Source organism: Rhipicephalus microplus, unplaced genomic scaffold, assembly GCF_043290135.1.
Source record: "Rhipicephalus microplus isolate Deutch F79 unplaced genomic scaffold, USDA_Rmic scaffold_48, whole genome shotgun sequence".
Taxonomy (NCBI): Eukaryota; Metazoa; Arthropoda; class Arachnida; order Ixodida; family Ixodidae; genus Rhipicephalus; species Rhipicephalus microplus.
Window position 1 is genome coordinate 134,512 of NW_027464621.1, and position 24,361 is coordinate 158,872.

General features: G+C 40.0%; 1 protein-coding gene across 5 annotated transcripts in view; it reads left to right on the forward strand.

Moving 5' to 3' along the window:
• Positions 1-21,166, forward strand: part of SPoCk (secretory pathway calcium atpase) — a 147,395-nt gene extending 126,229 nt beyond the window's left edge. For 2 of the 5 annotated variants that reach the window (XM_037428731.2, XM_037428733.2), the window contains exon 25: positions 7,072-21,166. In XM_037428731.2, coding sequence (XP_037284628.1) covers positions 7,072-7,149 — 78 coding nt within the window. In that variant the 3' untranslated portion in view covers positions 7,150-21,166. The remainder of the gene's footprint in view (positions 1-7,071) is intronic. The other 3 variants (XR_012889277.1, XR_005110564.2, XM_037428732.2) reach the window with 3 other exon arrangements.
• Positions 21,167-24,361: the final 3,195 nt, after the last annotated feature.

Genomic DNA, 24,361 nt, shown 5'->3' on the forward strand with positions numbered 1-24,361 from the left:
TTTTCTTCTTTTTTTTCCTGTAATTTACTTGCATAGTTCTGTCAGTGATAAGTATATTCAGACATTTGCAGTGTCTCAATCATGCACATTCTTAGCTGTTTTAGCGAAGTGCAGTGATAGTAGTGCCTTTCAAATTACATTGTAGAGAAGTAGCAGAACTGTGTCCTTTCAGTTACTGCATATTTCCAAAGCAAAACGTCTAATGTTTTTTTTTTTATTTTTTGTTTTTTTTATGTTGAGAGCACATCTAATTTATTATCATAATTCACATACTCCTATTTTTAAGCCTTGACAAAACTGCAATTTAATATTTATGCTTAAAACTGTAGCTAGTTGGTTCAAAAAGGAAGCATATGGTGCTTTGTTATTTAGCCATAATTCTGCTTTTTCTTTGGAGACTTCGTTCATGTATTTTATGTGCCTTGTGTCAAATTTGTAGACTTGAACTAGCCATGGTGATTAGGCTTATCTTCTCATTTAGGCTGCATCAATCTGTTACTTTTGTTGTCGACACTTGGAGTTTCACGCCCGAGTGTGCTGTATAACACTTCCATGCAGACACCTGCCTACTCTCTGTGCTCATCCTAGCTGTGTTTAAGTTTGTAGAAACATTAAACTTGGTTGCATAGTTAAGTAGAGCACCACAGCAGGGCATAGTGAAGATGGTACACAGAGCATAGAGTCTACTACATCCCATTATTACAGTGTTTGTCTGCTCTGTTATGCACCAATAAGTCTCCCAAGTACCCTCTTGGTTACATAACGCTTGCAGGAGTTTCTAAAATAACCATTCTAGAAGTTTTCAAGAACAAATGCAGACTATCAAATTTGCACCTGTGGTTAAAATGTTTCATTGTGGTACATCAATACTATTCTTAATCTACAGTTGAGCCATAAAAATATCGAGAAGAGCTTTTAAATTTGCTGGAACAAACAGCACAAAAAAATCACATGCAGAGATAGTACTAGACACAAGAAGACTGTTTCTCAAGAGTGCTGTGGTGTGGGTTTTTTCCAGTGTGTACTTGATTGCTTGGACTGTTAGGCTCAGTAATGTAATACCAATAAGCCCAAGTGTCAACTCCTTTTTGTTCATGTTTGAAAACTGGTGGCCCAGAAAACTCTGCGAGGACAGTTTGTGTTACATACAGCTATTCAAGGAAAACCAATTATCAGCGCTGCAACAGCAGAAATAAAATTTGGAGCAGGTTACAGTGAAAAAAAATATGCACAAACCATTGCACTTCCCCTAAATCGTGCAGAGTGAATATATGCACTGCTATTTCAATAAAAGTAGCATTTTGAAATAACCCACTCAGCTAAAAAGATAAAATCCACATTAGCATTTGCCACGCCTGTTAAGTATTTTGACAGACTCCGAGGATTCATATGTGGATCTGCCAAGCTGGCGACTTTGAGATTCATGGGATTCGTAAAACCGAAGGGTAAAGGTGGCGATAAGAAAACTGGCGAACTGTTTTCTTTTATTTTTTTAGGGATACAGAAATGTTATACAGTGCTCCAAATGATTGCCAGTAAATTTTTTGGACGTCGGCGATCATATTAGTACTTGCAATTATGCAGCATATAAGCGTATGAGTAATTGAACGAGCTGTGCTGAGTCCCGTGACAAGTGCTAACAACCTCTTCCGAATCTTAAAATGCTTTTCCGCGGGCTACCTGTGTACTGCGGCAAAGGTGGTTTACGCGGTGTTCTGTGTGAGTTAGTACAAGGCCAAGAAGTTTTCAAACTGCTACACTCCTCTCCTCTTTTTTTCACAATGGGATAGGCTTAGAGCACAACTTTTCGGCTCACTTGCAAGACGCTTTTGTCTAGATAGAGTAACAAAGGCGTACGCCCACTGGCCGGTGACGGCACTAGGTATCTATCGCATGTGCTGTTGCTATGGCAACTAACGTGCTCACTAGCAATGCGAGTGTTCGCAGCATGTCGAGCTTGTTCGAGCGCAGTCTGACTTGAAAATTCATATTTCTCGCGCAGTGTTGCTGGCTATGGCAACTTGTTTTAGGGGCGAAGCTCCTTAGGGTGTAGACTTGTCCCACGTCGGCGTAGTAGCCACCCTTGTGCTCGGAGAGCTCACTAGATGGCACTGCGGCACTTGCCCCAGTCATTAGCAGCATTGATATATGCAGATGATATAGTATTATTAGCAACAAGGACGATCTGCAGGGATTGATAGACATCTGTGATAATGAGGGAGATAGGTTAAATTTGAAGTTCAGCAGAGAAAAAATCAGCAATCATGATTTTTAATGATAACAAAGGCAGTGAGCATAAGATACAGGAAGTCACGCTGGAGATAGTGGATGAATACAAATGTTTGGGCGTATGGATCAATAACAGGGCTGAGTATCTAAGGGAGCACGAAAGATATGTAATGACTTGGGGCACCAGGAATGCAGCTGTAATGATAAATAGGGCACTGTGGAACTTCAATAGGTAAGACGTTGTGAGAGGGATTTGGAAAAGCGTCATGGTCCCAGGCTTGACGTTCGGCAATGCGGTCTTGTGCATGAAATCAGAAATTCAAGCAAGATTGGAAATTAAACAATGTGGCAAAGGTAGACTTGCTTTGGGAGTACACGGGAATACCCCAAATCAGTGGGTACAGGGAGACATGGGATGGACATCGTTTGAGTGCAGGGAAGCTAGCAGCAAGATAGAATTAGAGGAGCGATTGAGAAAAATTGGAGAAGAGCGTTGGGCTAGGAAAGTTTTCAGCTACTTGTACATATAGAATGTTGATACTAAATAAAGGAAGCGAACTCGAAAATTGTCAAGCAAGTATTTAGACAACAGCATAATACCAAGCCAAAAGGAAACATGGATTAAGAAGAAGGTGAAGGAAACAGACAGGGACATGTAGAAGATTGGAATGCTTACGAAATCATTACTGGAGACCTACCAAACTTTTAAGCAGGAAATTGCGAGGGAAAAGATCTACGATAATTCTCGAGGTAGTTCTCTGCTCTTCGAGGCTAGAACAAGAGTATTGCGGACCAAGACATACAGAGCAAAATACGAAGGCACAGACACGGTATGTAGTGAGTGTGGAGAGGAGGAGGAAAGGGCTGAATGTTCTGTAAAGGGCTCCACCCTATAGTCGAAGATAATGGCGCGAAATTTTCAAAGCATTGGGGTTTAGAGACAGTGAAGGCAAAATAGACTTTAAACGGGTAGAAATAACTAGGAGGAGGCTAACGGATTGGTGGCTACAATCGAGGTGCGAGTGAAATTTTTTATGCCTGGGTGGCGTGAGCCACCGCCCGATTTAAAGGGCACAGCCATACATCCATCCATCCACTGCGATGCGTAGGAGACTCATGCTTTAGTGAAGTGTTGGTGAGCTTAGACAGATGGACTAAACAAGCTCCTTCATCATCACTCACTTCGTAGATATGGCGTAATTCGCCATATCGAGTGGCCAATGTACGGGGGTTAATGATACCCCAGAGCTTCGCCCAGTCGCCATCATTCACTTCGTGGATATGCTGTGATTTTTGTTTTGAAAGTGCGTCGTCCCGCTGATAATTATCCGCTAAGGTCAGTGGATTGACCAGTGCACAGTGTTAGTTTATGTGGTCGACCGTGTATCGGCCTAAGTAGTATATATCTTACACTGTAGTTCAGAACTAATGCCTGCGCACCTGGATCCCTGGTTTGATTGATGAAGCTTCAGATACAGGTGGCCAATGTGGCCTCTCTCGCAGAAATTAAGGTAACTGAGAATATTTTGAGGTTGGTCAGGCATTTTGGCGCAGCATGGCGCAATTTCGGTAAATTTCATGTTTTTAGTGCAGCTCGGCGCAAAAATGGGAAATTATTTCAAATTGGCGCAATTGATGCAGCTGTCGCACCCCTAAATTATGTTTTGACTGAGTGGAGTGGGCTGTGTGTGAATCATAGTAAATATTTTTGTTGTATATGTCACAGGTGAATTTGTAGGTGCACTCAGTAGGTAGGCAGTGTGTCAGTAACATTACAGGAGCTTAAGAAAGCGAATACTCCAAAAATATACAGGTGTGAGACTTAAACAGTATTTGTTTGTCTGTCCCCTTCAAACGAGCAGAAACGTTTTTGTGTGCTGGTTACTCACCTTATATAAATTATACAACTTGTTTAACATTGACTTTGGTGCCCTGGATGTGTCACTAGATCACCAGTATGTAAGTCCTGAAGCATGGCTGTGCACAGAAGAAGAAGCGAAGCATATGAAAATGAGATGAACTGTTTTTAACCTTTTAAATGCCGCACTATGAAGCCATAGGAAAAAAACTGAACTTTATGTTGATAATTTGCATTGGCCTTCTAAATTAACTATGATCGAAAATCCAGCCACATTCACAATGACTAAGCATGTTTTTTCGCATGTTCCATTTTTGGAACATTGGCATTTCCCATATGCTAAACACACATTTTCTCTGGAACAACTTTTATTGACTTTTCAGTCGGGTTTTCTCATTCAGGATAACGGAAGAATAATATTTAGCGTCATACGATGTCTCTGAAAAGCATAGATATTTAAAACAACACTTTATGAAAATTTCTTCTGTCATACTACTGGCTGTACTACAGTGAGCAAATCACAAACCGTGGTAAGCGGCAAAGCCTTTCTTGTGCATCTGCTTTTTGCACTGCTGGCACTGATTCATTGTATTCTTCTTGCATTCCGCGCACCTTCCCTGAGTCGTTGAGATGATGTAGTGGCCATCAGTGTTTCTGTCCTCATATCTCGGATGAACCCAGGGTCCAGGTCTTAAAGCCCAAACTCCATAAGCGCGAAAATGCACGCGACAGCGACGAGCGACGCGACGTAGATCGGCGTCGCGCGATCAGTCGCTAGCGCAGGCAAACCTCATTCACGCGACGGCTTCGGCGAGCGAATTCCACTGTTGCTGGCATGAGGCCGTCAACTCGCACCAAGAAAACCGCGTAGCGAGCGGTATGCAATTTAAAAATAAGATATATTGTTGTGTAATGAAACGGAAAGTGTTTATTATTGCCTTGCAGCATTTTTTATATGCGCATGCGTAACAAACATTGCGTTATTTCTTGTTGCGCATACGTGACTCGGGCAGGGTCACGTGCACCTATGTAGTCTTCGTCTTTTCCGGTTTTTCGCTATTGGCTGCTTGAGCCCATCACTTATGGGCGATGAGCGACGGTTTTCAAATCTGGAGAACCGAGCGATCGCGTGAAAATGAGCACGCGACAACGCGCGCGAACGCCCTGTTTCGTCGCTCATAGCGTCGCTCGTCGCTGTCGCGTGCATTTTTGCGCTTATGGAGTTTGGGCTTTACAGTGAGTTTCTGCTTCAGCTGCAGCAAGGACATGGTGACGTCCCGCCGAAAGGCGATGTGCGTCATGGCGCCATCACTACCCTTGTGAATCTCACAGTGGAGGAGCCATCCTGCGACGACAGCTATGTTCAAACCATTGCTGGAAAGGTTCCACCACTATTTCTTGCTCCTCAGTCTCGGTCGATAGGTTCCGAGGAGGCGGTCCATTATATCTACTCCACCCCTGCCCTAATTGTATTTTCTGATCAATTATGGTTGAGGAATGTCCACCTTTTTGTTTGAGCGTCGTGAGGAGCGTTTCGGACTTCCAACAGGCTCTTGGCTGAGGTGGTTAGATGAAACTGTGACGACTGCATTGTCATTCCACCTGCATGCGCAGACTGCCCCGTCACACTTGTAGTGGAAAGATCCTCTTTCTTCCTTTTCGATGTTTTTCAAGCTCTTCAGTGGACAACCACCGGTTCTTGTGGCATGTTCACCCCATACTGGTGTATGGGAGCGCTTTGAAGTATTTGTTTTCCGAGCGTTCGTTGAAGCTTTGCGTCCTTTTCCAGCAGTAAATTGCCGCCCCGCTGGTTTCTTTCGTCGTGGCTCAGGACTCGAACATGCAGAAGACGAATTAACGTCTTCATCGCTGCACTGCATAACTTCAACGTGCCAGCAAACATCATCGGGAACAACTTCAGAAAAGTCGTTTTCGTTCACGAGTTCCTCGTCAGTAATATTGCCATCTTCAACTGGCAGCAATTGGCATACAGACGCACCTTCGCGTTCGTCACCGGGAAGGCTGAACAAAAGGTCAATTGCTGCCTCCAAAGTGAGGAAGCGTTGTGCCATGACCTACAACGAAAGTTATTGCGGTGTAAAGCACAGTACTAGAAAAAGAAAACCAGCTGCAAGGTAGTTTTCTACCTACATTCACAGGGATTGATGTAGCTAGGCACTGTAGTTCAATGCTGCTCTTTCCACGTGTCTGGCAAACTCAAAATGATGCCCAGGAAAGCTTATGTTCAAGTTTCTGCCAAGCGCCGCCCAGCGGGCGCCATCGACAAGGCAGAAAAAGAAAAAGAACGAGGCGAAATGCTCGCGTGCGTCTACGCTGCGTTTGACACTGTGAAACGCCAATGTTCCAAAAAAGGAACATCCGCACAAAACTCTCAAGCTGAAAACTAGATTGTCTTTGTTATTTTTTATTGTATTGCCACGTAATCCCGAACTATTTGCCAATATTTTAGTTCTGCTTTGCTCACTGCAACATTACTTTTTCCAGCGGAATAGTGCAACAAACATCTGGTGGTCAAGGAGCGCAAAATATGCATGTTTTTAAAAATTTATCTAATGATTCTCCGTAGGTTCATAATAGAAATTAAAACTGCTATGTTTTTCACAAGCATCAATGAGTATGCGTGAACTTATAATATTAATAAGCGATATATTGGAGAGGAAATAAAAAATTAGGTTTCGTATGTTCCAATTTTGGAACATTGGCAAGTAAAAGGTTAAAGAACAACATAAAATGTGTGCCTCCACTATGGTGAAATGTTCTTTACACGTAGGTTTTGGCTGGTTGTGATCAAGTAGAAATGAGTTCTGCACATAATAGCCCACTATCGCCGGAATTATATTTTTCTAACCATTCAGCAGTAGACCTGAAGGTGTTATCATATATCTGATGACATCTGTGTGAATGGTTTTTAAATGTAAAGACTATGTTAGTACACCTAATTCTAATAATAATTGATATTTCAGGTATCCCATTGGCACTTGTTCAACACTGCAGTAAAAATAGCATCAATTCAAGCTTGGAATGCATCGCGTCCCTATTGAATGCAATAAAATTTATTGCAGGTAGTGTGGTTGAGCGAATTAGTCGATATTTACAGTCCATCAGTTTTCTTCAACATTTAAATTGATGTTAGAGCCACAATGAGTGTTGTGCTAACAATGATTGGAAGGCAGATTTTTTCTCCCTCTCTTTTTTTCTGCATTATTAAAGGAGCCCTGCAACACTTTTTGAGCATGGTCAGAAAACGCTGTCGATCGGTAGTAGGGCCTCCCGAGAATACGCAAGCTAAATATTATAGTGCAGCATGCGGCCTGGAATTCGCAATAAATATTCAAAGTCAGCTCAAAATTGCTTTTTCTTCTCTTAACAAATGACAGAAGACGCTCAAAAATCACTCATAGAAAGGCAATCTATCAGTCATTGGCTGATTTGAACATGGCGCGCTCGGTCATTACAGGGATTGCCATGGAAGGCCGTGACTTGACCACGTGTGTGCTCGCGATCAGACTGAAAAAGCCATGCATTCAAAGGGGGAAAAAAAGAAAACAGTGCTCAAGGTCACGAGGCTCGCGTGACATATTTTTTTTTTTTTTTTGCCCCTTCCATCCCTCCCTGCTTAGTTACCTGTGCTTTTGTTGGGTCGAGAGAAGAGAGGATGTAATCGCAGCATGCAATAAGTCTTAGTAACTCTGCTCATACTGGGAGGATTCTTAAAGTTTTTTGCGGCATTGAATTCGTGAGGCAATGAACTCTTTTATTGAATTCATTTTATGGTTACTTGAAAAAGTGTTTTAAGGCCCCTTTAAGTATTGTAAGTGCCTTAAACAAAATTTTTATTGAAAACACTGTTTGAGTGCTCACCTATGCTTCTGTATAAAGCATGAAAGAATCTAAGTTTGTGGAAGTTATTTTACTGGGGACCTCATGAAAATTTATGTATTATAAATATATGATGTATACAGTTTTATATCATAAAGAAACAGTTTAACATAACTTGAAGTTAGATGTGTCTTGTTTTGGCCCACTAATAGAAGTAAGCATTATAAACTGTAAACATTACGAAAAATGCACATTGAATTTAGTTATACTGTTAACTCTTTTGTGCCTGGTTGATGTACTAGTACGACTTGGCTCAGTAGGATAAAAATGTAGTAGTCTTGTATATTCATTCACAATATCTTACAGGTTCCTTATCGGAGTGTTGTGTGAGGGGGCGATACAAGGTTAATATAGAACATGTGACAAATGTAGAAAAAATTAAATGTAATCTACATTCTCAAAGGCGCACTGAGATATCGTTATGCATTTGAGTACCTGAAAAAGAAGGAGTAATTTTCAGGTAGAAAAAATGAACAAGGAAGGAATATTGAAGCGGGAAAAAATGCTAACTTAAATAACATTGACAGTCAGTGATTTTTAAACACACCATGTCTACAATACTATTGAAATATATAAGGCAGCATCACACAATATTACAAAAAAAGAAATGTATGAAGTAACACGTCTGGAATATAATTAAATGAGAAATTAACCATATAAGCATGAAATAATTAATCGAGTGGTCATAGGAGGCTTATCTATTAGTGGTAGAAATGGATATCGCCAGGTAGATAATTCAAAAGTTAAATGGCATATGAAATTGATGCCCTTGTTTTACCAAGGATGCATTCAAAACTGCTTTGCTTATGGAACTGCCTGGATTCATGTGCAGTGGTTTTTCCAAAAGGGAAAGAATGTGACCTGGTGTTAGACACAAAAGGAGAACACCGGCGAACCTGAACAGAGTGCAGTGAATGTTTGAGTTTTATTTTTATAGTACTGGACTTGCACTCGTAATTTCCTATAATAAAGCACAGTTTTGTGTGAGCTTTAAGGTAGTAATTAAGTAGTCTTGATGAGAGGACCAATTTGATGGCACTAATTCTAACTGCACATGAATGAATGTTCGGTATGCTAAACTGCCACAGTGGTCTAATGAGGCACTCAGCTACCAACCTGCAGGTTGCGGGATCCAATCCCGGCCGCAGCTGCCACATTTTTGATCAGAGGAAAAAATGCTGTGTCTAGATTTAGGTGCATGTTAAAGAATGCCTTGTGGTTGAAATATTCAGAGCCCTCCACTACGGCGTGTTTCATAATCATATGGTCGCTTTGGGACGTTAAACCCCAACAGTTAATATATTATTGTTAGGTATGCTAACTTGCAATTTTAGGTGGCGATTGATGCACGTTGCAGTGAATGTACCCAAGTGTTTATGATGCTTTAGCACAAATAGCAGTAATGTGGGGGACCATAAAAAGGTGATGAGTTGGATCCTAGATACTTGAATGAATGAACACAAGATGTGGCTGAGTTGTTAATAACATAGGGGAAATCTGAGTTAGATTGTTTGTGAGTGAAAAAAATGAGTTCACATTTGCCTGTGTGCAGTACCATCTGTCATTTTTTACACGACATAACCTATAAGGCTTGCGAGATATGGTGATCATTAGAAGATATTTTTCTATTAATGATACAATCATCAGCAAATATTGTAGTCTTATGCTTAAAGAAATGTTAGTGGGCTGGTCATTAATGTAAATCAGAGCCGTGACAGCCGCATTTTCGATGGAGGCAGAAATGCTCGAGTCCCATATACCTTATTTACTTGCATAATTTGTGCATTTTTTTTTTTTCGAAATTTTGGGGCCCCAAGAAGGGGGTGCACAAATTACGCAGGGATTTAGCGAGCCCTTATGAAATATTGTGTCACAAACCTAACGTGTGCAGTATGTACATAAAAAAAGAAGAAATAAATTGGAGCACAAACGCAGTGTACTTGTGTAAGTTTGAAAGAATTAGTGCATACTTTAACCAGTCAGATTCGGTCATGCGCGGTCTAGCGGAAATCACTGATTGCGAATTCTGATTGGAAATCATTGTCGCGGCCGCTTCCACTGCCCTCGTGAAGCGCATCGTCCTCAGATGTTAAACCCCAAAAAAAGTGGGGAGGGTGGGGGGCAAAAATTCAGACATTTGTCTAGATAGAGTACGCCTTTGTTACTCTATCTAGACAAAAGCGTAAACCAGGAAGAGTAAATAAAGGGCCTAGAACACTGACTTAAGGGACTCTGGATGTTACATCAGTAAAGGGAGAAGCGCGATTGTTAATCACTATAAATTTCTGTTGAGATGATAAAAAAATTTTTAATCCACGATAAGCTAGCGGAATCTAGTCCGATAGATTTTAATTTAGAAAAGGACCGACGATTGGCCACTTGGTCGAAAGCTTTGAAAAAATCTAGCGAAATGCTATCAGTTTGTTAATTATTTTTAATGTAAAGTACAATTTGGTGGTAAACTGGAGCTACTGTGTATCAAGTGACTGATGCTTTTAAAAACCATGTTGATTATTGAAAAATAAATTATTAGTCTCCAGATGGCTTGTAGATATGCAATGCAATAATGGGCTCCAACATTTTATAGGAAATGCATGTTAAGGAAAGGGGCAGCAGTTGTCTGGCTGTTTTTTGTTTCCATCTTTGAGTACTCGAATAACTGTAGGAACAAGAAAGGGAAAGGAGACAACCACCCGATCGTAGCACGAAGCCATAATAAAATCCATACGAATTCTTCAGAAAGAAAGCCTCTTAGTTGCCGAAAAATTCATCCTGCTCAGAAGTTCGAATCCGGGACCAACGCCTATCCGGGGCGGTCGCTCTGCCAATTGAGAACCGATGACACCGATGCTCAATTGGCAGAGCGACCGCCCTGGATAGGCGTTGGTGCCGGGTTCGAACCTCTGACCAGGTCAAATTTTTCGGCAACTAAGAGGCTTTCTTTCTGAGAAATTTGTATAGGTTTTATTGTGGCTTCATGCTACGAGCGAGTGGCTGTCTTCTTTTCCTTTCTTCACTCGTCCAGCACCTTGCAGATTTCCGCTGAACTCATTTAACTGTAGCAACCTTTCATTGTTTAAGTAGTTGGCCAGCCAGTAATGATTGAATAAATATTTTGCACAGTATTGCACAAAAAAAAAAGGTAGGGTGTTTTTCGATATCCCAGCGGTCAAATTATCTATGCCAGCAGATGCAGATAGTCGACGGTTATTTGAGAGACACGGTGCTCCTTGCAGTGACTGTTAGTGGTGCAATATATGAATAGCCTAAATCTGGAACATAAGAGTCTTTTAGGTGATCACTTATAAATAATGTCAAGAGATTTTTGTAAAAGTGAAACTCATATGGACATTGCGCATCCTTTTAAACCGTTTTGTCATCATTGAAAAGACATTTGTTGCACTTCATTTTCAAGTGGTATGGTTTGCCACAACTTTCCTTGGTTATTGTTATAGTTGCCAGTAATATGTGTTTAAAACCTCGTGCATACAGTTTGTTTTTGTTTGTTTTAGAAAAATGTATGGTGGCAACTAACCTAATGATATGCATAAAGTTAATAAATTAAGGGGTCTCTGTAATTTACATGCCTGAAATCAGTTAACTGAAAAATACTGTTTATTTTCTATTTATCTACCAACTAGGTTGTTCTGAATGAGAAAGACATACAGGTAGTTAAACAAATACTATAGCATGCATTTGTGGATAAGTAACTTGTGAAGGAGAACAGGTGCCTTTTTATAATAAAAGAATTAACTTGGTAATGTTAACGTGGGCTATACTGTGCTCAGCACCTTTATTGCTATGGGCTTGTCAGAAGGATATGGATGTTAAGTGGAGCCTGTGGTCTTTCAATTGATACAGACAAGAGCATCGGTACACAACCCTTGGAAAGAGTGATAAAGCTTTCTTTCAGTTTGCACCCAAGTTCTTTAAGACAGCATTTCAGATACTCAAATAAGCATGCTTTAAAGCATTGGGCCTAAATATCAATGCTACCAGTCAGCAAAAGCTGATGTCATCAAAAAAATTGTACAAGTTATGATGTGAGAAATCTCTTCATTTTTCTGCAATGCCAATCTCTTTTGTGTAGTGAGATATGCCTATAACTGCATGGTGTATAATATACGATACGTGTCAACTTTAGCTAGAAATTCTAGTTGTGCATTTCTGCAGAAAAAGTAAGATATCTGGCTTTCAAAGGCTTGGCTGGTGTTCCATTGTTTTCCCTCTATAGGATCTCTATAAATGACTTAATAAGGGTCACCTGGCACTCTTGGCACATTTAGAGAGTATTATTTGTACATTGCATGTATCGCTCTCACTTTATTCATGCACAAACCGTGATGGTGGTGCCATGACTGTTTTATGATGTGCCAGATTTTGTGGCTGCCATATATCTCGTAATGTGAGAGCATTTTTATATTTATGATGTGGCACTAGTTACAGTGTCATTATTTACTAGGTCCTTGAATGTAGAATAGAACAAGACAAGATATGCAGAAATTGTTTCTTTCAATTCACAAAGAGAAATTTGTAAACCAAACGTGCTACTTCCTCTGCCATTATTTTCAATCTAAAACATTCTTTGCAATATGTTAACAGTGCAAGAAGATTTGGAAACGAATGGGACTAACAGAGGCAAGGAGCGCTGTTTCTCTCATCTCTTTCCAAACCTTCCCTGTAGTGTTAGCAAATTCCAATGAATTTCTACCAATCTGTTCAAGTGTTAACCCTTTCAAACATTTTCGGTTCATTCCATGCACTTGGCAGTAGCTAGTTTTTTGTCTTGTGCCATTTCAGTCATCTTCATTTTAAAATCTAAAAATGTTGTCCAGTAGCATGATTGAACCTTTATGCGTTCCAGCATCAAAGCTCTATGCAGAGATAATTTATCATGAGTGTATGTGCAGCATTGCATAGAATGGGTGAAACCTCATGCATTCGCTGTTTTTCATTCAGCTCCACGGTTTCTGTCTTCTTTAATGTTTATAACATGTGATATCGACAAGATGCTTGTCAAGTAGGAAGATACGAGGTGATCTCATTGTTCCTGCATGGCTCGCCGCTTTTTTTAATGCATTTCCAGTGTTGAAGGAAATTCTTTTTTACATAAATTACTGGGTTCTTGAAAACATTATAGGTGAAACTTTTCATTTTGTTCTTAGAATTCTTTGTTCGGAATATTCTTCAGAATATATGCCTTTGTTGGGCAGATTTTTTTATGTTTCAGTATACTTACTTTATTTTCCCACATTACATTACCTTAAGAGACAAGCTCTTTGACCCTGGTAGCAGTGTATTGTGTACCACACTCACACATTGAAACACGATTTTTTTATTTTTCGTAACTTCTGCTCTGAGCGATTGCTCATGATAACCACATCATGTCACTTCAAATCTGGTTGCTAAATGTAATGCTGGTTTTTTGTTATGTAAGTGCTAGAGTCAAAATTAACTCAATATGATTTGAAGTGTAGACATTGGGAACAAACGTGCATGCGTTACTTAGCTCTGTATTTTCACGCTTCCATCTCTTGAGTACTGTACATTTCACATTGCCTGTTGTTGTAAATTCACTGCATGTGTTTCTTATTACAGTGCACTAGTGTTGCTGTTCCATTGTTTTTGTAAGAATTGCTAATATTTAAAATGTTAGCAAAGTTGAGTGCATTTACTGAGACATGTTGCAAACTTGCTTACTGCTAAAGATGCTTGGCATTTCATTATAAGGTGAAATTGTCCTTTAAAAAAAATTGTGAAAACAAATGTTTTTTGGCCCTTCTTTACCAAATCACCATTTTTGGACCTTGAAAAAGCTTAGTGTTTACATTTTTTATGTGTTTTTTAAAGAACATCTTGTTCATAAATCTGACCTTTTGTTCATCTGGTTGTTGTTCATGCTTCTACTGTAAAAATTATCTCTTTGCATCTGTCATGCTGCTTGTGGGATGTTGCTTCTTTGCATAAATTCTATCTTGGACACTTGGGAAAATATCAAGCAGTAGGATGTTGCTTCTTTGCATAAATTCTATCTTGGACACTTGGGAAAATATCAATCTACTGCATGCTCTGTTACGTACACAATATAAAACCTTACAATAGCTAAATTAGCAAAATTGTTTGCTCTTGTAGTATTTCTTCCTTTCATTTTTATTTGTTAAAGACCTAGGTCCTGGGTATTACATAAAAGGGTGCATTTACTATAGTTAAAACAGAAGGTGACAAAAAAAAGCGGACATTTCTTTCATAAAAGTGGATGAGCAGATGATGGCAGCGATGTCGTGAGGAAGGCCATTCCAGTCTACAGTTACACGAGGGAAAAAAAACGAAAATATGATAGTGTACGCTTTGTGGCTGGCGGTATTTAAAAAATAACTTTTGTGATGTGATAACCATGCTGGTGATGAAGTGTGTAGTGAGAGGGTGAGGGGATGGTAAAAAATCTGTGAAATGATGAGCTGGAAATTAGACATCTATGTGCAAGAAATGGTAAACCGCGAGGCTGCTTTTAAGGATGATGCATTGCCATATAAAACACAAATTAGTTACATAGCATGACCATTTGTAATCTTGGAGCTAAATTTTTTCATCCCAGTATAAAATATGTCATTTTACGATGGTAATGTGTTTCCCAAGCTTTGTTTTTTAGACAAGCAGCACAACGCTATTGAATATAATTTAACTTTAATAATACTTATTATAGCTGCACTGTACACAATAAATTTCCTTGCTGTAAAATTTTTAAAATTCATACAAGTATTTGCTTTTAGGTTTGCCTTTTGTTGTTGCTCCTCCCTTCCTCTATGTATTCAACTTTTTTTTTATTTTAAACTTTGCACCTCTTTACTTAGCCACGTTATATAAAAAGTGTAGTGTCGTTAAGCTATTACGTAGTGACCATGGCAACTCAGAGTTGAAACATTTGCTCCAACAAAGTGAGACTTTGCTTTTTAGCTGTAGAGCAACATCACGTCTATTCAAGGAGGCTAGTACAGTATCATATTATGTATAGTTCTAAACAAGAATTGTCATTACTGAGCTCTTGCCTTTTTTTGCTGATATATGTCTAGGCAGATATAAGCAGCGAGAAATTAATGTCTTCTGGAATGAATTGTAATGGACTGTCTATAACAGAGTTGAAATTACACAACTTCATTCCTAGTTACTTGATATTATATTGCAAGAAAGGAGATGGTAGTGTGTTGATTTGAATATTTCTTAGTGATTAATCACTATAAATAGTCATTAAACATTAATTTACTTTAAAGTCAGTCATGTTTATTTTTGCATAAAAAATTTAATGTCAAACTCAAAGGACATGCATAATTTAAAGTTGGTTGCATCAATTTCAAGCAAATAAAAAATTCTACTTTTGAGATAGCTGCCAGAACGCAGCATGTTGGGTGACTTGTCAAACATGGTAGTGCCTTAAGCAAAGCAATTGGACCAATTTGCAGTGCACTGAAGTTAAATGAAGATCCATTGAACATGCCGGAGATTCAATTTATCCAAGGTTCATTGTCGCTTGCTTTTTCTAGGCCACCAATCAATAGAATTAGCCAAAACAAGCGGAGTTTACATATGTTGATTATGACATCATGTCTAAAGAGGTTAATTTTGCTAACAAGTTTCTGATCAATTTACAGCCTATGTAGTTATAACATTCAGGCCAAGACATAGTTAAAATTCGTGTACTTAGTAAGCACTTAGCACCACATTTGTAACATAATCAATCTGTTAAGAGTATGCCTCTGTTGCAGTTAATATCATCAAAAAGTGTTCCATGCTTGCTTTGTAAAACTTAACTGGAATACCAGTGTATATCGTAACACATTTTAAAGGGGCGCTAAAGGGAAACAATGACTTGATTTAGATTGATAAACTGAGAACTCTTAATCTGGCAAATTTCACTATCACAAGTTCATCATTAGTATAGGGATGCCGCGCTCCTCAGCTTACTCTCAATTACAAGCCCGCTTAATATGGCAGGCTGAAGACGCCGCCAGGGCCCATGGGATCATGGCCGTCGGCTAGGTTTGGTCCTCCCTTCTCCTCTCGCACCTGAAAGGGGAAGAGGACCTTTCTGCTAATTAAATAAAGTTTGTTCATCATCATCATAGAAAATCAAGATTGAAGTTTTAGTACAGAAAGTCGAGCTAGTTATTGCTTTGTAAAATAGTGCAAAAATACATGAGGACACAGGAAGAAGACAACACGAGCGCTAATTTTCAACTGACATTTTTTTGGAAAGAGAACATATATACATGGAAACAGCTGGTCATGCACAATGACTCAGTCCAACAACATAAAATTTCTAAACATGATTGGCGAATTCAATTCCTCTTTTTCACAGCCCTTACGCCAGCAAACCTTGTTCTTTGTCAAACGGTGATAAAGATCGGTGGCTTTCACCTAAACTTGCAATGAAAGAAGCTTCAGCTACCTTTCTAACTGTTCGATCACTGTTCTGAACTAGAATGGTGGCTTCATTAAAACAAGGTGCGCAGTGAAGACACGTGGCTACTAGGCCTGCCTTTTAGTGAAGAAAGGTGTGTACGGTGTCGAGAATATTTACACATCAACCCGACTGTCCTTTGTATGTGCGACCACATGGCATTGGCAAACAATATACACCTTTCTTGTTCATAAACTTAATGGTATGACATATGTGTCCTCCCGTTTTTTTTTTTTTCGGTATTTTACAGTTTAAGTTTTATTTTTAAATTTCACGCCGAAATCCTAATGCGTGACGTCATGAATTTCAAAACGTATTTGTCGCATTTCCGCGACGTGGGCACGATGAAATTTTCTGAAACTTCGTACTTTAGGTTTATGGCACTGACAAATGACAATGGTCATAATTTTTACCGATCAGGAACTACGTAGGGCCTAGTAGGTGCCCTAAAAATCTGACATTGTAGTGTCTTGTGCGGGAATTACAAGATAGAATATTACCTTTTCACATTACCTTTTCATGCATTTTCTTGCTTACCAAGCGTCGTCTCGTGGTAAAAATGGTGTTTTCGGGCCTGTGAATTAGCACTTAATATGTGAAAATCGTTTTTTTCTTCAGTGTCCCTTTAATGTTCTCAATGTCCAAAGTGGTGATAGTCAAACTAAAAAGTACTATTATAATTTTTAGATGGCAGCTTATGAACACAACTATCTCTTACTTGTACTTGTGTCCTACCATCCACAAACAGAGTACTTGAGGTGTTTATTTTCTCGTAAAGTTTCTCATACTGCAGTTATGCGTGTAAAATTTTTATGAAATGAAATGTCCTTTTTTTCTTGACCTAGGAAGCATACGAAGTGCTGACGTACCTAATTCCTCCCCCTCTCTTTTTTTTTTTTACTACTTTGCTTTGATGGAACAAAATACAATAGAGAATGACAATATACATACATGTATGTCAGGTACAGCCATGGCCAAATTTGAGGAGACTGCGCGAGCGCATGGGAATCAACACTGAGCCACCTTCTGAGAGCTTCTTGCTAAGCTCAAGAGTGCACACTGCCCATGCGTATCCTTTTTTACCGGCCAGTTTGCTCATTCTCTGGCTTCGCATGCATGTGAACAGGAACGCCAGAAGATGCGCTATGTGCCACTTCTCCACTTGCCACAGCAGCACCGAGCAATTGGCTTTCAAGTGAAGTTTTCTGTATGTTGAAAACTCCATCCTAGTTTAGGGTCAAGGAATGCTTTTTGTTAGCATGCAATTTTTTTAAATTCATGTGTATTTTCTTGTAGCTTTGTGCTACAAACCGCAGACCGTCATGTTTCATCTTACATAGCAGAATGAATAGAAGAAAGGTACTCATACCGAGCACCACAGGAAACACAGCATGTATGTGTTCTGGGAATGAAAGCTGCTGAGTGACAAGGAAGCTGCACTTATGTTGATTTTAGAAAAAATGACGCTGTGTGTGTTTTTTGTGCTGTGGAGTGTCTAAAAACGAGACGTAGAAATCAGTGCACACTGAACACTGTCAGTACAAGTTACATAGTATTTTTGTCACCATATCATCGCTCCGTGCTCCTGTGGCAGTTGAAGAAGTGGCACTTTGAACTGTTACTGGTGTTCCAGTGCATGCACACTTGATGCAGGCTGGCAGGTAAAAAAAAGAATGTGCAGTGTGCACCCTCAAGCTATGCAAGCAGCTGTCGGAAGGTGTTGCGGTGCTGTCTGCCATACTCTCCCATAGTCTGCAAGATTTTGAGCATGACTGTTCATATGGCATGAGTGAAAAGGTTGAGAAAACCATCACTCATAGTAAAAGTAATAATGGTATTACGTTGTCACATGTGGCAGTTTTTGTTTTAATGTAATTATAATCATATACTATAGTGCCTCTGATTCGGAGCTCATCTCATTTCATGGCACGTACCTCAGCATTAATTGTACTTCTGTTATCGTTTTTGCACTTTAATCCATTTTATGCGAAAAAACGGTGTGAGTGCTTTGGCATGCTCGTCTCACAAGATCTTGTCTCACAACAGTAATAAGACTGTATGATTGTTTACACAAAGAAATGAAATTAGTGAGCAAGAGGTTCCATAATAATAAATTGGTCTATTTTGGCTGCATTTCGATGGGCAAAATGCTATAGAGGTTCATCTACTCAGATTTAAGTGTAAATTAAATCGCACCAAATGGTAAAAATTTTCGGAGCCCTATACTAAGATGCCTTTCATAGTCATATCAGGGTTTCGGGGCATAAAATTTTAATAATTATTGTTGGTCAGACTTCGTATGGCACACAAGTTAACTAACTTGTCCCAGGGTCTAAAATTGTTTGCAAGTTTCACATCAGTACCATGAATGTGGGAAGGTGAATTTTTCTAAAAAGGAATGCTGAAAACAAATAACAAATTATGTCAAAGTGAAAGATCAATTTTGAAATGATCCCAATGACGTCAAAGGGCCTGACTATAATTAATCACTGGTAATCAAACCTTCTGCAGTAAATAAAGAACCTTCCATGCCTTACAACAAGCAATAAAATGCTGCTTGTTTGTTTGTCTGGATCATTAAAAAAAGAACTGCTTGGAATTATTATGGGGAGTGGCGTGAGTTGTTCAAAAGTTCCCTTTTCGTCTTGTTAGGCAGGATAGGTGGGGCATCTAGTGGCCCAGTTGAACCAAGCAAGCAGAAAATTTTTCAATGGCCTTTGTTGCTGCTGTGACTCCCGCTAGTTCCTGGTGAGGAAAAGATACCGCTCTAGGCTAAGTGTGGCAATACATTGCAGTGTTACCATATTTAATTAATTAGTGTCATGTCTAACATGGGCATGGATCTAGCAGGTTGTCACATCACAAAAGTTCAGAAAACATTTTTGTTTAGCTGTGACTCCAGTGGAAAGTACACACTTGCATTGTCGCCTTCTTGCAAATATGTAGTGTATCATTGTTAACTTATTTATGGTAGAAGTGGTACACACAATGCTAACTTTGGTCCTCTAAATGTGTTTTCTTTTTTATTATATTGCGGTTTGGTGAAACACACGACTGACTATGTGTGCCATAAATGCTTGCACCAGGAAAAGGTTGCTGCATTAATGCTCAGATGGAGCACTTATTGATTTACTGTGACATGTTATTAAAGTGGGAATGAAATGGCACCACAACAGGAAACATGTAATGGACCACACACCAAGTACTATTTTCGTCATTGCATTGTCTTTGTCGTGTCTTCGTGCAACCCAAATTTGCCTATCAACAGTTCATCTGAATTCTATTGTTAAATCCTCTTCATGTCTTTTAAAAGATGTGTTTGTTTACAGCCATTATGTCTCATTTTCTAGAATTTATTTGGACCTACACAATTTCGTGAACTTGCTCCACTGTAAGCCTTACAGCACACACACTCTACAACCAAATTTTGTGTCATCAAAACAGGTGTGATAATCCATCCTTGATGCTTTTTGAAGGAGGTATAGCACTTTACGAAATTTCCAAAAGCCGCCTTTGCAGTGAAAGTTGTGATTAAGCTATATAATGTTGCAATACGTATTCACTGCTGTGTGTACTAGAGCAACACACTCCTACACAGAAGCCTTGCCTTGGAACTGCCGTGAGAGGACTTACTATGTTGTGACCAAACTGAACACGTCCTGTGCTTGCTTGTTGGTGCCCACACCTTATCATGTTGCAGCTGTGCTTGAAGGCTTGCATTAAAAATAATATACTTATTTCTAGCAGCTATTCTGCCCAGTTGTTTGGGGAGGGGGGGGGGGGGAGTGGTTTGACGGAATTGTCAGTGAAAAGTGCTCTGAAAGCATTGAATCTCACATCATGCGTGCAATTTTTTACATTGTCATTAAAATAATTTATGCCTAATCTGTGTGTCTAAATGTTGACTGTACTTTCTACGTGACCATTCCAGGATAACTGTCACGTTGACTAAGCATCCACACTTGAAGTGACATAACGTGCCTTTTTTGATCTTCGCCACGCTGAGGTTAGTTGGAGCCTGCTTCGAGAAATGTTAGTAGGTAGACGTTGCTGTGTGCTAACAGATTTCTGGTCTACATTTCATTTGTTTCATGCTTCCTGAATGAATGAACGGTAATGTTATTTGGTACATTTTCAGCATAGCACCGGATGTGTCCAGCAACGTACGCTTGCACTTTGCACTGCATGTGAGGATATGTGCATCTCGGCACCAGCAAGCTGTGGTGCATATGCACTTCAATCTATCAGATATAAAGCACTGCACATGTGGAAGGCAACCATAGGCCTGTACTGCATTTAGTCAGTCCCTGAAAGGTGGGATCGCAAATACAGGGTGCACTACATGGAGCACGTAGCTTTATATCCAGTGTAACTACTATAAGTACCTTGACTGTGGATGCATTTTCAAAGAAGCACTAGTCAGCAACACCAAATCAGTTTATTTTCTTTACTCTACATTTTGTTTTCTTTCCTTCCAAAACACTTCATTTTTTCGAATACAAAATTTCACCTTTCCTTTCTCATTGCCAAAACTGTAGCACTGGCATGCCAGTATTGCAACAGCAGAAATTTCAGAGACATTATTTCTTTTTGTGTTTTAGTTATTTTGGTACCATAAAAAGTTCTCAAAGTTTGTGTAAGTTTTTAATTCGTGAAGTCCTGACCTGACAAGGTACTTTGGGAACTTCACAGTGGTAATAAAAGCTGTCTTATTCACCCATGTATTCCACTTTTTGAAGCCTCTTCTAATTTTAATACTGGCCATCTCACTATTGCCGAAGATGTAACAGTGCTAATCTAATGCAGTATTCTTATTCTAGTGCCACTTTGCTTAAAGGAGCACTGACATCAAATTTACTCTTGCCAAGATTTTTGCCTCAGCGAGTAGCTATAAACCCCGTAGCAGCGATTCGCGACCTAAAACGCAACTGAGGGATGAATAACTATCACTTTTATTGATTTGTATCACCAGCCCCGCCGCGGTGGTCTAGTGGCTAAGGTACTTGGCTGCTGACCCGCAGGTCACGGGTTCAAATCCCGGCCACGGCGGCTGCATTTCCGATAGAGGCGGAAATGTTGTAGGCCCGTGTGCTCAGATTTAGGTGCACGTTAAAGAACCCCAGGTGGTCTGAATTTCCGGAGCCCTCCACTACAGCGTCTCTCATAATCATATAGTGATTTTGGGACGTTAAACCCCACATATCAATCAATCGATTTGTATCACTAGTATCCAGCACTATTCAAAACGGCCGACAATCCCGCCATTTTTAGCGCTGGGAGCACCAGCAGTGGCGCTACCTCGCGGTCACCTCCAGATCACGCCACAGCTGACCACTTCTCCACAGAAAAGAGTGACGTCAGGCTCAGCTACTCCGCAAACATTTCGTCTGCTAGGCAGACGCATTCAGTCATGGCTTGTCACCTGCATTGTCCTCGCCGTACAAAGTGTCGACTTGGGTTCAATACGATAGTCTGGAGCTTGGAATCTCTGCGATTCGTGACGTCAAGAATTATTTTTGCTGCGATCAACCTTTTGCGTAATAGTGATTACGAAATGGACGCCATTCCAAGCAGCACTGCAGAGATGCCTGAGGATGCACGCTTCAGCCATGTTCGCTTGTGTCTCAGCTATATTGGTGTGTTTTGGCGTGCAAAGCATTCAGGTACACGCAGAGGGGTCAATGCAATATAGCTATCGGGAATGAGCATCAGCGGAGAAATAGAATACATTTGCTGCTTGGCAGGTTCTTTTTAGCGCTTCCAACATCTCGCAGTTAACCAATCCAACATCTCGCACATCTCGTTAACAACATCTCGTGTTAACCAATCCAACATCTCGCAGTTAACACGGTATTAACACTTTTATGTGGACACAAAGTCTGCAGATGAACTAAAATACTATACCTGCGTGTTACTTGTTAGCGATGATATCTGACTATGCTGTACCACTTTTGATAGCTTGTGGTCATGTTGATGTGTAACACATACGTGATATGAAAAGGCACCCTCATTGCGCTTTTTCTGTGCTTCGAACTAGACGACTCAACTCACCTGCAACTCACGATTCCTCGACATGCTGAAACACAAGCACCCGTTTAATCATGCTCTTTTCTTTCGCCGTTCTTTTAAAGCTGGTTTTTATCTTGATAATTTCGCGAAATCATCCAAACCGGTGCGACAAAGATCAGACGGGACGAGCGAGTGCATTTCTACGCTTTGGCGCCACGATAAGACCTGTCGGATCGTACACGACATCGCTACTAGGGCATCGTCACTCAGGATGGTATTTGTGGAATGTATCACATCAAACACGTATCACTAGTGTCGATGTCGCAGGGCAGTCTATTTTCCATTTGTTTTCCTTAGCTTTTCTACGCTGTTTGACAACGAATTAAAATAACTTCCATGCAACGGAAGCCCTTTAAATTTGGCCAAGAAGACCTATGCATACCAAGCGATCGAATGATGGGCACATCTAAATCTTGAAATATGATGTAAGTGCTCCTTTAAGCACAGTGCTCATGCAGGTTATCCTGCAAACAAGTTATGAGAAGATTGAGGAAGGCTTGGTAAAGATTTGTTGTATGTTACTTGGCAAAACATTGCTTGAGATAATAATGAGTTTGTTTTTTGGGTGAAGTTGAGCAGGACTGTGTTGTAGAAATCAGCATGAACATTTTGGTCGTCAGTAACTGGTTATGTACGCTAAGGACAGTGGGCTGTGAAGTCTTGCATTAGAAAAAGTCTCCTCACAGTTTCTGTTGAAAGGTTGCTTCAATTTACATAGTTGGATCACTATCGTCAGTCACTAAGTTATCAGCATAGACAAAAGCAACAAAGAAATTTTTACAGCTTCAGTGTATTTTGTAAAACACCAACATGTACAATATATAATTAAACACACTTGCGTATTATTCATTCAGCACACTTGTAGCTGCTCTAAGCTCACAATAGAGCAGACTTGAATTGTTAGCATGTGTGCTTTATTTTTTGTTCTTCACTGGTTAAACTTCAGAATCAACAGTATGTTAGTGAGGATTAATAGCCTTTAGGAATTGGCTTTTGCATTTTAGTGATGCTTTCTTTATAATTTATGGTGGCATCAATGATTTCTATTATTGCTGCCAGCATAATCTACTTTGCTGCTGCAAAGTTTATTAACTTATAGGTGCATAAAGTATCACTGACAAAAAAAATAAGTTGTCCATTCATGCCACATCAATTATCATACTGGAAAGAGGCACATAGCAAAGCAACGTGCACAGCCAGGCAAAAAAAACTGAAAACCAGGTGCTGAATAACATGTGCGTATTGCCCCGCCGCGGTGGTCTAGTGGCTAAGGTACTCAGCTGCTGACCCGCAAGTCGCGGGTTCGATTCCCGGCTGCGGCGGCTGCATTTCCGATGGAGGCGGAAATGTTGTAGGCCCGTGTACTTAGATTTGGGTGCACGTTAAAAAACCCCAGGTGGTCAAAATTTCCGGAGCCCTCCACTACGGCGTCTCTCATAATCAAATGGTGGTTTTGGGACGTTAAACCCCACAAATCAATCAACATGTGCGCATTGTGTCATTGAGCAAAAACCACTTTGCATTGGGTAAACAGCATGCAGAATTGCACAAGGTATTGCAAAGCTGCTTTCATTGGCCATGCAGACAGTTCCAAAAAGTAGTGTTGAATACACATTTGGTGCCGTGTGCTTAAACCAATGAAGCCGGACAAGTTGAATATCCCCTTCAGGTTCAGTGTGTTCGGCTAGTTTGAGTAATATGTAGTCAGCTGGGTGCTTTGACTTACAGCAATTCTTTTTTTCATTTTCATCAGACATACTCTACAATTGACCTAAGTGGTTATTTCCTTGCATGCCAGTGGATGAAATACTTGTTCAGGTGCTTGACAAAGCTTGTTGGAAAAAAACTTC